We start from the raw sequence: 17,952 nt of genomic DNA, 5'->3' as shown, positions 1-17,952 counted from the left end.
CTTGTCATTGATACTAATTCATTGTTTTATTTAAAGTCACCAGCTATAGCTGCTGCAGGATTAATCAGTCTAATATTGTGGGTTTTGAAATGAAACAGACCTGGGTTTTAGTTCTTAGCTTCACCTTTTTTTTTTTTGCCTGTATAACTTAAAGAGGTTGTTTTCTTTCTTTCTTTTTATTATTTATTATTTTTTTATTGGTTATTCAAAACATTACAAAGATTGCAGAATCACATCAGTTACACATCCACATTTTTACATAATGCCATAATAGTAACTGTTGTATTCTGCTACCTTTCCTATCCTCTACTATCCCCCCTCCCCTCCCCTCCCATCTTCTCTCTCTACCCCATCTACTGGGAAAAAAAAAAAAATAATGAGAGAAATGAAGAGGTTGTTTTCTGACTATGTCTGGTAAAATGGACATAATATTAGAATCTATCCTATAGGGTTCTGAGGACCAGATGAGATAATGGATATCAACTATTGAGAACACTTTCTAGCAATGATAGGCCAACTGCAAAGGAAGCAACAGTAATCTACAGGGTTACAGACAACTTAGGTCTTACACCTGAAGAGAATGAGCTGAAGATTGGGAACAGGCCTGAATGTTATAGAAGGGAGTCTGAGAAGGGAAGCCATTAGGCTACCTGAGCTAAAAGACCTGTGCCCCACATTTACTTGGGAACGTCTTTCCAAGCCTTCAGAGAAGTGCTGGTCAGGGCTAATTGGAGGGAGTAGCAAGAAGGAAATGATCTGGTGTGCTATAAGGATGGTTGTCATTCAGGTAAGTTATGTTTTATGTATGAGCAATAGACTAGATGATTTAAGACTCCAGAAAAAAAACATGAGTGTTAGATGTTTTCAAGTCTCCTGTTGTGTAAATTGAGAAGTAGTAGTAGTATAGGAGAAAATAAAACTTCATCCTATGACAATGTATTTTTAAATGGTACTAAGTGAATTTATAAAGATTATAGAGCCCCCTCGCACTAGAGTGGCCATGCAGGTCTTGCAGACCCTGTGATGTCTGAATACGGGTCTCCAAGCCTCGGCAAGATAGACACCACAGCCTCATTTCTGTAGATGTCATTGCTAGTGTATTTTGCCAGGTATTAGAGAGGAAAACCTCCTGGAGTGAGAACGGTACTTCCTACTGTCTCCTTATAAACTGGCACTTAGAAATACCATGTATAAGGGCTGGGGCAGGGGCTCAGTGGTAGAGTACTTGCCTAGTATGCCTAAGGCCCAGAACTGTAAAAAAGGAAAATTGGTTGTAGAAGTCTGGAAACTGGGAGTCTCCAAAACCAGTTCTAGGGGAAGAAGTTTTTGACAACTGAGTTTTCTACTTGAGGACCTTTGAATGATGGAATGACGTGTCTCATTTTGGAGCTCTGTGGGAGTAGCTTAAGCTTCTAGGAAGGTGATCTTTTAGAGTTCTTTTTTATCCTTAATAGTGAAGTTGTAGGGAGGTGAGGATGGTGCAGAGCGACCTTTCTCTCCACCATGTTGATTTGTAGGACCAACTAGAGGTGAAGTGGAAAGGCCATTGTCCAATGTGGAGGTCTAGATAGCTAGTAAGTAAGTAGCTCGTACACATGCCCTAGTCTGAGAAAGCTACTCTTCCAGCAGTTGGTCTCATGGTAGATTTTGCCATTGTTGGCCGTGGTGTTCTTACAAAATCATAGGCCTTAGGGCAGGGCCTAATACTTAACAGCTGGACTTTTTCTGTTGTTTTGAGCATGTATGTACACTAGGGGCTTGTGGTGTTAGAACTAGTTTATGACATCCCTTTAGTAAAATCACAGTTAATCCCAAATGCAGAGTCTTCAGAGGATGGCACATCTCATTGATATATTTTGCAGCCCCCATCTCTCCCCTTGGGACCGTGCACCCCAGAGTTCCTGTTGATGCTTGAACTACCCCCCCCCCATCCCTATGGGCTGAAGATATCCAGCCTGAGACCAAGTCCTAGAGAAAAAGGCCTGAGGGGGAGGTCAGAGATAGCTATTCTAAGCAAGTTTGAGAGAGCGGCAGTGACCAAGTGTGCTTCCTAGAGGTTGAAAGCAAGTGAAAGCCAGGCCACTCCCTGGAAACTGGTTTGGTCTCTAGAATCAGGTGCTGAGAGAAAAGCAGTCCTAACTAACAGGAACCTGAGAATGCCAGCATGAGGCACATGGATGGGAGGGCTACAGGCACCTCTGGGCTACACTAAGCAGCCCTCGCTTTGTGGAGCTGAGAATTGTGTTCCAGTGCTGAGCAGGAGGCAGGCTCAATTTGGAAGCCATTGTTGCTCTTTCTAGTTGAGCAGTGGATGGCTAAACTAACTTAAGACCTGCAACAACAATCAGGCCAATATGTGGGACTCTGTTTTACTTTAGCTACTTTGTACATCTTCCTGATTGGAGAAAATATCACTACAGGACAGGATTCAATGGTTCCATTGAGCTCAAATTCTGAGATAAGTTAATGATGGAGAAAATCTGCTAATTCCATTGTGACTAGCAAGACAGTTTTGTGTGTGTGTGTGTGTGTGTGTGTGTGTGTGTGTGTGTGTACAGGTGATTACATCTGCTATGTGTATGCAGTGTTCTCATTTCAACTGGCAAATACATTTGCTTCCAATTTCTCTCACACAACGTAGATAAAAAGTTTAATTAATCTAGCTGGTAACATCTCCAGATACTACATTAAGAAAAATAATGTACACCAGTGTACATAATTCAAAAATATCCCAATTTTGCACCCTTTGTATAAGTTCTTCCTTGATAAAAGAGATTAGTTAATCCTGGTTACTAACTACTTCCCTGGGCTGAAGAAACATGCTCAGGTGTCCTATGGTTATAGGCAATACAAAAATGTCATTTTTTAGTAGACCCTGGACCAAAAAAACCCCACACAGTTTTCTAAAAAATATATATATATGTGTGTGTGTTTGTGTATGTGTGTGTGTGTATAAACAATTTAATGGAAAATTCATCTATTTGTCATTTCTTATCTGCCATGGGTCTTGTTTACCACTCGTTTCTTTGCATGTGTCCACTTAGCCCATGAGGAAGTATGCCCAAAGGGGGTTAGTGTGCAGAGCCCAGCTCTGGAACTTCAAACCTGGGCCTTTCCCACTGAGCCACCTTCATTCCTACTATAAGAAAGAGCTTGTTAAGTCTAAATTACCCTTCAGAGAAAAGGACGCTTGTACGTTACAACAAATACAGACAGAAAAGAGTCTGACAAATAATGTTTAAAAAAAATAATTTGTAGTGTGCAGTTATTAAAGCACAGCCCATTGTCAGTAAAGATGTATTAGTACATTTAATTTTTTAGTACTGATTTATTATGACCTTTAACACTATTGATGAACATCATTAGCATAATTTCTTTAATAAACTAAACAGCTGGTTTTCACTTGAATTCTTCAGCTAAATTATTTCATTATTATGCATAAAATTTCTATTTAGGTTGATTCATGCCAAGAATGTTCATTTTAAATATCTACTCTTGATGTGTCCTTTCCTCCCCCATTCTCCCTGATCTACTCCTGGCTATGGAGTAAGATAATGCAAGTTTTCCCACGAGAGAGTTATGTAAGTTTAGAATAGCAGCTTTTGGAATGATAGAAAGCTCAATGATCTTATTTTTTATCTTTTAAATGGCATGTAGAATTACATCCTTATTCATATTAAAATGCTTACCTGCAAATTTTATAATTTTTATTCAGAAGCATTTGAAATTTTCATGTGTGTATAGGTTTCACAGGGCAGCACCTAAAACTCCCTCAGCTTTCATGTGTGGAAGAGAACAGCAGTTTTTTACTTGCATTTTCAAGTTTAACCATAAATTATTAATTTATGTATATTATAGTATAATCATATAGTATGTGTAGTTTTTTTTCTGGGGTAGAAGCACTAAGTAGAATTTGTTAAGCAACTTGTATGTCATGTGACATTTAAGCTCTTTCCTGTTAGAACAATACGTAATTCTTATGACTTTTCTATAAAGGGAAAGCCACACAGACATCTCATTACTGCTTATGGGTTTTTATTGGAGATTTCCATATTGTTGCAGACTTAGATAAAACTATAGGAAAAAATGATTATACTTAGGCTAGCTGTATACATCAAACAGTTGGAGGGCCCCTTCAAGCTAAACAGGTACTTGCCAGCAACCCTAGCAACTAAGCTCAAACCAGGAGGAAAACAACCTTTCATAAGGACCAGCATGCCAGCTGTGACCTCAGAGAAGGCTCAGCTCCCAGAAAGAAGCTTGACCCATCTTCCTCTTCCTGGCACATAGTTCAACTCTTTGGGTTTGCTGCAGGGAATGGAGCCAGATCACTTCAAGATCAAACGGAAGTGGTGGCCAGAAGAGAGTCCCTCTCATTAGCCACCCTTTTTGGTCCATGTCTCTTGGGGAACCCCTGATTCTCCTTCCTCAGTACTGCTGCTGGCAGAATTCAGAAGTTTGGCAGAATGGCCAGGAATGGCCCTGTGCAATGACGTCATAACTATTTAGGGAAAATTATTCTTGAACAAATATAGAAAACTAGGACAGGACCAAGCTTGTGGAAGGAAACTTGACTCAGGGGTCAAAAAACCCATTTCTTTTAATATTGTATATTCAGCTTTTTGTGAGTCAAAAAATGTGCAAAGTTCAAGGAACCAAGGGAGAGAAGAGTTGAGTGGGCTTTAGCCAAGTCTTGAGTCAAAAAAGTTTGTATCTTGGTATCAGTTTCCTTGTTAAACAGGTACTTATTGCCCAGAAGAGCTACAATCTTTTTATTTTCTCCCACCAAAAGTAACACTCCAATGACGCCTCCTGCACCATTTTGTTTAGATTTTCTAGTTAACTCCCAGAAAAATCATGGTGGCAGCTTTAGATTGTTTTCCTACTCAGTTCATGTACATTAAGAAAACAGAGACAATTTTCAAATGAAGTCCTAGCTAGCCCTGAATAATATGAAATTTTTATAATAAGTAGGTGCCCCCCCCTTTCCCTCCCTGGTTCAAGTTTAGGACTAAATGAAGAGGAACTGGAGAGTTTCCAGAGGATAGTAATGAAAATGATTAAAGGGCTGATGATGAAAGGTTCAAGGAATTGGGATTACTTAGCCTGGAGAAGAGAAATTTGAGGGGTGATTTAATGGCAATGTTCAAGTACAGTATGTGGAGGGTTATTACAAGTATGGTAGCCAGCTGTTCCCCAGCTGTATTGAAGGGTGGAAAAGGGAAACAACTAGAATTTCAGCAAGTGATTTAAGTTAGACCGGTGGTATCAGTGATTCCCAAAGTAGCTCAAGGTGTAGAAAACCACTGTGGAAGACCATGAAATACTGTTTCAAACTTAAAATGTTTTTGCTACATCACATACCAACTTACACATTAGTTTAACAAAAGCTTATGGTAAAATTATGACTGGGAAAATGCTGCCTGGGAAGATGAGCTGGGTGAAGACTTTCCTTCACCATGGGGACCCCATGATTTGGGGAGCCCAGGCTGGAAACCTGCAAGTTGTGAAGAGGAAACAGCTTGTCTTCAGGAAGGGACTCACTACCATCTGGATCAGGTGACTCTTCTTTCTGCTGACCCTGTTTATATCTATACCAAGCAACGAGGGGAGGCCTCAGTAGTACAACTGCTCTTGAGGATGCAGGCCTAGGAGATAGGTGAAGCCATGCCAGCAACACCCCTCTGACATGGTCTGCTGCTGTTCACAGCCTCATTCTGGCCTAACCTGTAGATTTAGTTCATTACCAACTCTGATCATCAGGAACTTTACTCTTAATAAAATGACACTTTTAAAAAAATGTTTTATTACAAAGCTTCTTTTAAAAAATGCTCAGCACGTTAACTCAAACTGGAATGACAAATGTTAGATGACAATTTGGGGCAAAGGCTGTGCCTTGCTATTTAAAAAAAAAAATGGGTACATCAATGCTCATTTTAACAACTGGCATAAAATCCCACTAATTGGCTAATAAAAACAGATACAAATACAGAACATTTAAAGTAATAACAATTCAAGTGCTGGGCTTTTTACAACAAGGGAGTGAAAAGGAAAGAAATGAAAATTCACTGCAAACCAGTCTGCTGACAGTATCTGTTAAGGTTTACCATTTAAAAAAAGAAAAAAAGAAGAAAAAGTGAAATAGGATTGCCAATTGCTACCAACAGTGGATTTGGCTATTATGTTTATTTAGCTCTATCGAACACCTTACAAGGACAGAGAGGCCATTATTCATTACAGGCAATTCACAGAGAAGCCACTTATTAGACAAGATGTCCCAGAAGAGGCTTCTTTTCATTTTGTTTTTATTTCAAACTTTTCCAGACCTTTGAATTTTTTTTTAAAGCTCATAGCTAGCAAAATATACAGGAAAATTAAAACTAAGAAGTGTAATTTTTAAAAATTCAAGTTTTAAAAAAAAGAAGCAAACATAAGATTGATCTTTTGCACTGTTAAATAAAAGCTTTAGGAGAAAGGAAGAGAAAGAAAAATGAAGACAGAAATAAAGGGGGAACTGTTCCACAAATTCCTCCACTGGGGTGCTGATGGATGTGCTGGTTGCTGGCTCCAGTTGCGCGTGGCAGGCACACGCAGCCAAGTTACTGTCCTTGCCAAAAGGTACAGGTATGGATGCAAGATGCTCTGGGACGTGCACTCAGAGACGAGGGGAGAAAAGCTGCTCAGCTGACCGGGGCCTGCTAGCATTCTCATGTGCTTTTTAATTTCTTTTCCTAAAAAACAACCTTTTTATGCTTTCTTTTGGAAATTGGCTCTTGCAGTAGACAAAAGGTGAGTTGGCAGTGATTGTCTCTATGGATCAGCGTCTCTAGCAATGACCTCAGGGTAACGTTGGTGTCAGTGCTCCTTTGGGGTCGACTGGGCAAGCCGTGGAGACAGTCTGGGTTTTAACAAGCTTCCATCTCCAGAAGAGGTCCTGGGGTCGCTGCCTTGGCTTTGCACGTTGGGAATGAGCTTCGTTTTCCACCTCGGAAAGAAACAAATGAAATGCTATTAATATGAATTTGCCACTGGCCTTTAAAAGACTGTTGTAAATAATTTTTATTACATACAGCATATGTAGGCTTTAATTCATTCATTTTGTTGCTTTGATGATGGCTAAAATGGATTGCCCTATGGTAGCCAAAACCCCTCAGAATTATATCACAAAGTATAGTGTATTGAACATTTTACTTTTAGCTCCATGGTATGTGTATGTACAGGGATGTGACTTGAGAGGTATTTAATATGTTGGGTCATGGTTACACAACACATTTAAAAACACCAATAGGAAGGGGCCAAACATGAATTGGAAAGGTGGGCAATACAGCCAAACCAGGGAAAGGTTTGTCTTTCCCAAGTGTTTGGTGGTTTCAGTCCACTGAGGGGAGCCATTGTAAGATTCTATGCAGGATAAAACAGATTCAAATTATCAGATGTGTCACCAACTCCCTCAATAGCAAGCCCAACACAAACTGGATGTACTGTGTCCATTCAGTCACAGTTAAGGCACCTAAACCTCTCCACTTTTCCTTCAGGTGATGCTATCCTCAGGACTGTTTTTTTTTCCCCCCATAACCTGTAACTTCTCTAATGATAGCCTGGGAACAGACCCTCAGCAAATATTTTAAAGTAACTGTTGCTAGATACTGGTGGCAATGATGACTTTCAAAAAGGAAAACCCCATTCTCAAAATGATATAATGATTTGAGATGTTAAAAAGTGATGAAAAGTAAAATTTAACATAAGGAGAAGAGATGAAAGCAAAAGAACAGAACATTATGCCACAGTGCAGAGCATTCCCCCCACAGCTCCGTCTGGCCACTGAGGACCAGAGAAGGCAGAGCACTTCATCCAGAGTCCGCATGACCTCATATGAGCCCATCTCTCACTATGGTGGCATCCTCAGTACAAGCACAAGTTTCCTCTCAATTAATTCTACATAAGACTGGGCTTCTGTATGCTTTGCATGTAAAGAGAAATTGGAGGAGAAACATTATTATTATTATTTGTTTAATAATGAACACACAACTCTGGAAGGCTCTTCCACAGGACAGTGATCTATAGATGGGCTGTGGATCTGTCCCCAGGCTGCTGTTAGCAGTAGTTTGCCCCAGACATTTAGATACCTTAAGTACACCAAGCCTGTGAGCATGTTCTCTAATATTACTGCAATTACTACCAGCAGTCTCTCTAAAAATGCCTGATCTGAAATGTGAAGACACTATTTGTGTACCTAGGTAGCTACTGAAATAAAAACAAAATGAATACTACGAGAAACTAGTCTCAACTGAGGAGGTGAACTTCAGTGACAATTCTAATTCCTATTCTTTAAAATTAACCTTTGTTTCGACAGAAAACATAGTACAGCATTTTTTTTTTCTTTAACTGAATAGGAGGGGACCTATCCCTCTTCACTCAGGAGGATCAAAGAGCTCCCAAGGACCCCACCTTTCCAAGGACTTCAGCAGAGCTTGAGATGGGCGGTGGGGCTGCCCACAGATTCCTATTTACACTGTACTTTTTGCATCACAGATTATCAAAGGCTTCGTCCAGGTTGTCCTTCCTGGGAAGGCTGTCCTCTCTGACATGAAAATGTTGAGTTTCCAAATAAGGTATGTCCTTGAAGTCCTGGGCTTTGGGCCTGAAACAAGCTGCTGTAATTCAAAATTAGCCACTCACAGTCAGGAAGGTCTGTCACTGAAACAACTTGTCCCTCCATGAGGTCTGTCCCTACCCTCAGCTGCAGGCTGACTGATATTTCTGTGGTAGACTTTCTGGGACCCCCACTCTGAATCAGAGCTTTACACTTCCCAGTCTATAACACCAGATGCTTCCTACTTACCCAGAATCCTGACTCCTTGCCTCACACCTAAAAATGCTTCCCTTCCCCCATTCTTGAGTATAAATGACAACATAATTAAGACAAACACGACAACTTGCCTAGAAAGTCATTCCCTTCTACAATCATATTTTTGCACCCATTATTTCATCATTCCATAGTGTCACCTTGCAAATATCCTCATGAAAAGTTGGCTTTGGAGAACCTCTGTTCCACTGCCTTCCAAAAATCACCTCATTCCCTCCAGGGGCACTTTGCCAGTGGTGTACCAGTGCTTAAAAAAGCTGTGAAGAAATGTGCTCGCTGTCCAACAGGCAGTTTGTCCTTGGTCACTCTGTGGAGACACAGGGTCCTCACGGTGGACTCACTCTTACCTCCAGATAGGGGAAATGGGGCTTTACAGTGTTGTCTGACAGATATAGAATGGCTCAAACCAAGATTCTTTTCAAGAAACCACAGGCATGAGGCTCAGAGACTGGAGACTTCCCACATGTAAGGCTTCAGAGGGTGCTGTGGCAGGGGCTGGGCAGGGCCAGGCAAGCCCCAACACAGCCCAACCTACCAGCAAAGTCCACGCCATCAAATCCATCAATTACTGCTCTGGCTGCAGGTTGGCTTCAAAGGGGGAGCAGCAAGTCCCATCCTCTGTATGTTAAGGCCCAGAGTCCTTCCACTAGGAGTCACCATGTGACCATCTATGTAGTGGGTTAAGCACAGGTCCCCAACCCAAACTGGAACCCTACTGCTTTTGGACCATGCTCCAAAACTGGCAAGACATCTCACTAACCAACTGGAACCAGGAATCCAAGCATGGCCTGAATGGTGCAGGCAAATCCATATATTTCAAGGGTAGACCTGTTTCGAGGAGGTGAAGAGCAATGACCCCCAGCTTTCAGGCCTTGACAAAAAAGAAGTGAAGAAAGGGGGAGGGGGAAATTCCATGAAAAGCTGAGTAGCTGGCCAGACCATATTATGGGGGTCCTGTAGCCCAGCCTCCCCAGGCTGTCTTCTGCTTACCAGTGAAGCCTGAGGTTGAGAGGGGGGCAGGATAGGGAGGTCTCCCAGCATGCCCCACCCCCTGGGGCTCACTGGGTCAACAGAGGCTGGCCAGGCTAGGCCAGGCGCAGCAGAGCGGGGCTCTGGAGACAAAATTCAACTTCTGCCACAATATTGTATAATTTCACTTGTTCAGAATTGGTGAGGAACCAAAAAAAAGTGAGTTAGAATAAAAGGCCTTTTCCCCCTCCACCTCACTCCCAGTTGCTATTAGCAGGGAGCAGGAACCTGAAAATGTTCTTAGCTATGACATGGAATTTGAGGAGAGATAGAGATTAGTTTTGTGAGAGGTGAAGAGACAGATTTTAACTGCAAGAATTGGTTCACAGCAGCACAACACACACCTCATGCCAACTGCCTGTTTTTCTGCCTTGGGGAAAACTGACAAAAGCCTGTTATCCAAGGGCGTGAACTCCTCTGTTGCACAATGTTATGTGTGTGTGAAGAAAGGGAAGCACAGGCTTCCAGAGCGGGAAACAGGCATGACAGAGCCAGTCTGATCTTGTCCTTTTAGTGGAGGCCTAAGGTCATAAAGTGATTGGCCCAAGGAGACCCATGGAATGGCAGTGCTGGGCCAGTCTGCAGGCCTCCTGGTTCCACTTGGGCCATTTGCCTTGTTGATTTCAAGGTGGCCTCGTCTATGAGAAGCTTGTAAAGAGGAAGAAAAACAGTGTCTGCTGAGTGCTGATGCACCAGGCATGGGGACACAGACTTCACACAAATGATTTTCATGTCATCACCAGGATGGCTCTGCATGTTCATACCCATTTACAGGTAAGGAAATCAAGCCTGCATGCAGCTGAATAACTTGCTAAGTCATCCATCCAACAGGTGGCAGATCCTTGCCACCATATCTGGGAGCTAAATTATCATTCATTTTCTTCTTTTCTTCCTCCTACCTTCCCTCTGTTCTGGCCACAGTACCTTGATGCTAGCGGAGGTGATACATATCTAGAACACTGCAGCCACCCCCAGATATCACGATCTGATCAAAAGCTAGTGATAAAGAGAACCAAACACTTCAGTAAGTTTTGAAATATAAATCTCCTAAGATTCAAACCATAACCTACACAAGCCAGCTTTAGCTCCTTGGTAGTAACATGATCCAGTGGTTGACAAAAGGAAGAATGAAAACATCTAGTGATGCAGGTTTAAAAAGTTTTGTTTCTGCAGCTGATTTAGTCCCATGTTCAGGACCAGTCAGTCCCTAACCACAGAGCTCTGAAGCAGATTTCCAGAAGCCAGAGGAGGGAGAAAAGCTGGGACTATTAGCCCTGTCCTTGGATTCAGGTCAGATGAAAACTTAGGTTGACAGAGTCTACAAAGCTTTCTCCCTGTAATTACTCACAAGTGAATTATGACCATCAGTCATGTCGAGATGACTGAAATAGGCCTGTGACAGACAGACTGTAACTCCAGGGCAATTTCTGGTTTCCATCCATATCTATGATAGTCCTGATCCATCCATAGGATGTACAGCCTATGAGGAGGCGAGGGTTCCAGGACATCAGACTTACTACCTTCTCCTACCACCAGACACGGAAGCCATGTTCTTGAGCAGACTTCTGAATAAGACAGCCTCAAAGCATATCAAGAGGACAACTAACTAGGCAGACCCACCTCCAAATTCTTTATCCAGTCCACATTTCTCTCAATGTAAGGGAAGTTCTCCCACCGGAAAGATGCTAACTACATTTCCTAGAAATGAGGCAACAGGATCAAAACATTCTTACCTTTTATTTTCAAAACAGTATTTCTGCTTTCATGCGTGTGCACATGCATATGTGAATGCACAAATAATGTAGGGAGGGGAACCCTTAGGGCAGATGGTCCTGGGTCAGGTGAGAATCCTGGCTCTACCAGGTTATCTCGGAAAAGTTACTCAGACATAAAACCCCAGTTTCCTCATGTATAAGATGGAGATATTAAGGGCCTCAATGCATTGAGGGGATGAAGAGAGAATACCTAAAAATGTAGAAAACTTCAGGCTAAATATGAATTAAGTAAAAAAGCAAGCACTCTTGTTCAGCTGAACTGCTTTCAATTTTTCTTTCATTCTGTCAAAGGGGATGAAATTCATCTGCTAAAGCTCCCACAAGTTCTGGGTGGCTTCAGTTATAGAGACTGTAGCTGAGAAAAAGGAAGCTAAAAAGCCTCAAGGTGTTAGTGACCTCATGAAATTCATGCACAAAATAGTAGCTCATTTTACCCTCTTACTAGAATGCGCCCTATGCTGTTTAACTTACATATTAAGTTAAGCTTCATTTTCTGGTGCCTAAACCTTCAGAGCAGATCTGAGGGAACAAATTCCTATGTGGAAGGGGAATAGTACCAGAAAGCAGAGAGACATAGAAAAATTACAAAAAGTCATTTTTAAAAAATTCTGCATTATCTGAGGTATTTTAAAACAGTGGCAACCCACCAAACTCCTTGTTAGAATATACTATAGGTGTATTATATGCCCCATAAATTGAGGCATGAAGTATTAATACTTAATTTCATGTGCTCAATAGTTATGAGTTGCATCCAAAATTGTTTTTTAAAATTCTATGTTTGATCCAGCAGGAAATCATTTTCCCAAAGTTCCAGTCATCAGCTCAGCAATAAAAACATTTTAATGAACAAAATTCATCAAAAAACCTTTTTTATTCTATAAATTATATTAATGCATTGATCTTAATTCACTTTTAGGGAGTTCTGAACAATATAAATATCCTGAGTCTCAAGGAGGGGGTCTTTTGTTTCTCCTGCACTTTCCTCCCTTCAGGTATGTTTTTTTTTTTAATGGTACCTGATCAGCCTTGCCTGCTGAGTGTCTGTTTCCCTATTTCTGTTTCCGAAGGCAGCTGAACCACACTTGATCATTAAGGAGAGAAAAAGAATTGACAGAGGGCTGGGGATGTGACTCAAGCAGTAGCGCGCTCGCCTGGCATGCGTGCGGCCCGGGTTCGATCCTCAGCACCACATACAAAAAAAAACAAACAAAGATGTTGTATCCGCCGATAATTTAAAAAATAAATATTAAAATTCTCTCTCTCTCCCCTCTCTCACTCTCTCTTTAAAAAAAAAAAAAAAAGAATTGACAGATACTGCAGAAGACATTTAATAAAAAAGAAACTTTCACCAGTATGTATGACTCTCCCTCAATTCCTTCATTAACACACAGCTATCCAGATACTACAACTGCCTTGTTGCTAATCTGACAGACCCCAATGATCAGTTCTCAGTAAGCCATCAAAGACACATGCTAGGAACTGCCCAAGTTCCCTCTAAGTTATTCCAACCTCAACATACCCACGGTAGAAGTAGTAAGCCTCTGAGAGCCATTTTGTACAATGTGACCTCTCTTCTAGCGAGTTGATTCTGGACTGGGTGACAAGTTTGACCCAATCTGGGTTCATGAGATTCTCTTCTGTGAAATTTGAAAGAGTCATCCTCTCCCAAAGAGGCATTGATATTGATTCCCAAGCAGTATTGATACAACAACACATAAATGTGGGAACTCAGGACATACAGCTCTAAGAACTGAGAAAGTCACTTTCAGAGAGTGGCAGGAACAGCTTTCCAAGCCTCTCTCTACCCCAAATGTATTGTCCTTGTCTGCAAGATGTTCTGTATCCCTAAAATCAATACTCCCATCTCCTTAAGCTACTGTAGATAAAGGTTTCTGGTACAGTTACCCCTTGGCTTCCACTGTTGAATGAGTTCCAGGACCCACCATGGATACCAAACCCACAGATGCTTGAGCCCCACAAATAAAATGGCTTATAATGTTTGCATACAGCCAATGTCCTCATATAAACTTGAAATCGTCTTTAGATGCTTTTAATACCTAACACAACTTAAATGCTATGAAAATAATTATACTGTATTATTTTGGCAATAATGACAAGGAAAACAGTACATACATCTTTGATATAGATGCATTCATCACTACATAGTGATGCTAACTACGTAGTGCCCGAAGGAGATGCACGGCAAATAATGCTCCAACAATGAGTATTGAATAAAGATGGAGGACCCCTGAGGTGGTGAGAGACCAAAGCACATCAACTTCACAGATTCCACATGGTGCTCAGCATGTGGCAAGTTCAAGTTTTGCTTTTTGGAATTTTCTGCCCCACTCCCACACACGTTTAAAATCCACCATTGGTGAGACCAGCAGAGGTCTGGTTGAATTTTCTATCCAAAGGCTCCATCATAGGAGTGCATATACAGCATCCTCAACAAACTTCCAGAACTGGAAAACATATAGCCTGCACATAATTTAGTCTAGCCATACTGTGTTGTTATGCTGCCACCTCTTTTTAAGACAATGTGACCGAGTCTGACCTTACTTGTCAGATGTCCAAATTTTCTAAGGCACATTTAATCAAGTGTCATTGCCTTGTGGATTCTCTACAAGTTTTCTACTAATCTGTGACAGGTATAACAACAAGGATTTATAAACACAAGCGTAATAGGGAAGATGCAGGTAAGCTACCCTTCAGCCTGGAACCTCCCCAAGGAAGGAGTCATTAGGGAGCCCTCTGGGCTAGGAGACCTCCATCTCTTGGGCCGAGTGAGCTGGCAATCCTAAGCAAGGCAAAAACATACCAGCAGTCTCTTGTAGGGTTTAACTACTATAAGAAAGTGACAGGAAAAAGGTGCCCTGTGGCTGGGCCTCTACTTAAAGGACATTGCTGAATAGGGTGCAGATGTGTTCCCATGAGATGCCAACTGGGCCCCATAGGAGCTGCTGCTGCTGCATGCCACACCTGGTTCTCCCTTACGTGACAGCCATCCATCCCAGACTTAGGCTCCCTTCCCCAAAGTTCTTATCCACTGAGACCTTCTGCTTGTTTAGTAACAATTCCATATCAGGTGCTCCCTATATGTGTTACAAAATGAAAAATGGAACACAGGATGTCATTTTTTCACTTTCTAGTTGGGACAAGCCTTAAGATTTCTCCTGTTATCTCTAAATTCCTTTCAAATTTTACTGTTTTTAAGAAACAGCTTTGTTTTCTAGCTAAAGATACCAACCCAGAAGCAGACATGCAGGAGCTTATTGATACCTAGTGTGGGTTATGACATTCATACTAATGGAGCAGAATCTGAGCAAAGGTTAGGAAAAAGTGTCAAACTTACTAGGGTGGGCCTCAAAACTTTTATAGAAAATAAGCATTTTTCTCAATAAGACCACTGGAAATATTTTCTCTCTTTAACTCTTAGGGTCCAGGGCAGCTCCTGGCAGACCATCAAGGTTAGTCTTTCCACCAGTGCAGATGTCTGTCTCGACTCTGCAACTGGTTTGCTCTGTGGGAGGCTTCATGGAACCCAGGAGCCCCAAGTTCCAAGCCCCAACCACCTCATCAGGTTCTTAATCACCATCATCAAATGGAAGCTACAAGCAATTTTTTTTTTTTAAAGATGTAAATCCAAGCAAGGCACAATTACCTACTGTATTCTATACTGCACTCAGCAATTAGCTCTCCCACACAGCTCTCAGCCCCAGGGCAAAAAAGGCTCAACTTTTTACTTAGTAAAAAACACCTTATAGTTCTTCATTTAGTTTAACAGGTCTACAAAGATAAAGATTATGCCAAAGCCAAAAAACACAGTGTGAAGGTGTGTCTGTGTGTCTCTATGTTTAACCAGAGGATTTTTCTGCCTTCCAAACATAGCTTCTTTCTACTTTTAAATTAACTCTTTGATATTACATCATCAAAGGTAATACATCAAAGTATCTGAAAATATCTTTTCAATTTCTGTAATTTTGAGATGATAGCTTTTTGTATTTGCTTTGCTAAAGGAAATATTTATAAAGTGATTTAGAAAGTTGTTTTTTTACTCAAGTGGTCATTTTTCTCAATGTTTCAAGATCTCTAGTTCTTTGCTTAATTCCTTATTAATCTTGATTAAGTCAGGAAAAAAAATGGAAGTTGAATATTTGATAATCATCTCTGGCCTCTGACCATCTCTTGAGATGTTATATGTTCCAAGTCAAACATGTATCAAAATACTAGAAACTCATAGCAACTCAATCACTGTGCTATTGAACCCAACAATCCCTCCCCAACCTCATAGCCCAGTGCCATCTGCTCTGGGAAGCCTTCCTTGATCTCACTGACTTACATACTGCTAATTCTCTTTATTTTTATATGAGGTGCTATATAAAACTCATTCACAGGATGAAATGTATTATTTTATAATGATCCATTCATATGTCTGTATCTCTTAAGAACTGGAGGATCCCCCAAGCAGGGTAGGGTCTCACTCACTTAGCAGTATTCCCCCCTGCTCCCCTACCTAGTGCAGTTTTTTGTTTTTCTTTTGTTTTGTTTTTGTTTTAATTGCCTGTAGTGCTGGAGATCAAACCCAGAACCTTGCACATACTAAGCAAGCACTTTACCCCTGAGCTACATCCCTAGCCCCCTAATGCAGGTCCTTACTTGCAGGAGGCCCTCACTGGTTGTTTGCAGAGCTAACAAACAAATGATTGGTTTCTGTGATTCCAACAGACTCTGTGGAGTGTGTGCACTCTCATTCCCTAAGGTCCTGGGCTCCCAGCATCCCATGATTAATCCAAAATTCTGAAAGGATGAATCTGGCTTATTCAAAAGATCCCACAGCTTGGGGAATCACCTACAACCTAGGGGGTGATGTTTATGGAACCCATTATCCTACAGGTCTCTCGGAAATTGAGGCTGGGCTAACCGGAATTTGTTTCAACCTGATTTCACTTGAGTGTCTATTCTTCTAGTGCAACAAAGTAGAAACACAAGGAGATAGGAACAAAGGTGGATGTCTGAGGATCTGCTTGACAGGCCAACTTCCACATCGGGCTACATGAGGCAACGGCAACAGAATTTCCCCCCCGAACCATGAGAGCATTAGATGAAACCCAGATATCTTTAAGGCATGGAGACCCAAGTTTTTAGAGGGTTCATGGAGACCCAAGTTTTTAGAGGGTTTTTTGTTTTTGTTTTTGTTTTTTAAGAATTTGAGCTATATATACTGAGATCTAAGCTCAAAGATCTTTCTCATTTAATAGGAATTTTCTTCAAGGACACAAAAATAGGGTTAAGTTTCGCTGTGTACATGGAAGGATAAACCCTCTCAACACTGTCTCCTGCTGGGCCCAGGACTCCCTTAGCTTCACCTCTATTTGCCATCTTCCCCTCAGAACTGAAAAGCAGCCATGTGAGATTCACCTCACTCTTCACAGGACTCATTCTGATCAACCATTTTTTCTGTCCCTGGCTTGTATGTAAGATGTTGTCAGCTCTAGAGGTACTGTAGATTGGCAAACAGGGAGCTATATTCCACAGTGAAAACCAAACCTCCAAACTAACACTCCTGAGCCCCCAGGACACAAGGCAGCCACTCTGGAGGGGAAAGGGCACAGATGATCTGTACAGAGAGTGAACAACACCACGTCTGAGCCGTTGCCAAAACCACCAATGCTGGAAGGTTATACAGAACCACTCACAGTGAGACCACAAATAGCCAACAGGGAGACCTGCATCTCCTTAATTGCACCAGGAGGCAGTGCAGACCAGGCAATGGGACCTGGGGGAGCAGCAGCCAGGGATCTCACCCTCCAGCTCAAGCCCAAGAAAGCCCAAGCTGACGGCTGAGGGCCTTGCTCCCAGTCTACGCAGTCCACGGCACGACACTGTCTCACCCTTGTCTGTCAGTTTTTTTGCCCTGCTCTGTTCCAGAGGAGAATGCCCTATCACTGTCCATGGTCATTTCCAAGTGTTCCCTCCTCAAAGGAGCTTTTCCTGACCGACATAAAGCAAACCTCCAGGTCACTCCCTTTTTTAATCTTAAGCCACTTAAAATTTCCCTGTTTATTTTTGATCCACTATCCTCACAGCAAAGCAGTGAGCACAGGGGGTGCAGGGCCCTTCTTTGACTCATCCAGCGCTGCATTTCCAGGACTTATGATTCTACCTGGAATTTACTAGATACTCAGCCAATGTTGAAAGATGACTAAAAAAGCCAGACACTACACACATGGAAAAGCTTCTGAATTCCTAAAACAAAGAAAAGGGCAGAGGAACAATTGT

General features: G+C 41.7%; 1 protein-coding gene and 1 long non-coding RNA gene across 5 annotated transcripts in view; one reads left to right on the top strand and one right to left on the bottom strand.

Annotated features, from left to right (window-relative positions):
- The first annotated feature begins 3,475 nt into the window (after positions 1 to 3,475).
- On the top strand, positions 3,476 to 12,877 carry LOC143406087 (uncharacterized). Of its 2 annotated transcripts, XR_013092169.2 has the most exons (3): positions 3,476 to 8,612; positions 10,524 to 10,669; positions 12,738 to 12,877. It is a non-coding gene; the product is annotated as an uncharacterized LOC143406087 (long non-coding RNA). The 2 variants fall into 2 exon arrangements; XR_013092168.2 differs by having other exon boundaries at positions 3,476 to 10,669.
- Positions 5,801 to 17,952, bottom strand: part of Lef1 (lymphoid enhancer binding factor 1) — a 115,703-nt gene continuing 103,551 nt past the window's right edge. The window contains exons 12-13 of one of the 3 annotated variants that reach the window (XR_013092167.2): positions 12,687 to 17,919; positions 6,902 to 6,985 (exon numbers count right to left, since the gene is read on the bottom strand). Coding sequence is in view for 1 of the 3 variants with exons in the window: in XM_076864675.2 (XP_076720790.1) it covers positions 6,906 to 6,985 (80 nt within the window). In the remaining 2 variants the exon portion in view is untranslated. Of the gene's footprint in view, positions 6,986 to 12,686; positions 17,920 to 17,952 lie in introns of all 3 variants that reach the window. The other 2 variants (XM_076864675.2, XM_076864676.2) reach the window with 2 other exon arrangements.

The sequence above is a fragment of the Callospermophilus lateralis genome, chromosome 8 (genome assembly GCF_048772815.1).
Source record: "Callospermophilus lateralis isolate mCalLat2 chromosome 8, mCalLat2.hap1, whole genome shotgun sequence".
Classification (NCBI taxonomy): domain Eukaryota; kingdom Metazoa; phylum Chordata; class Mammalia; order Rodentia; family Sciuridae; genus Callospermophilus; species Callospermophilus lateralis.
Note: the sequence above shows the minus strand (reverse complement) of the source record. Positions and strands in the feature narration are given on the sequence as shown.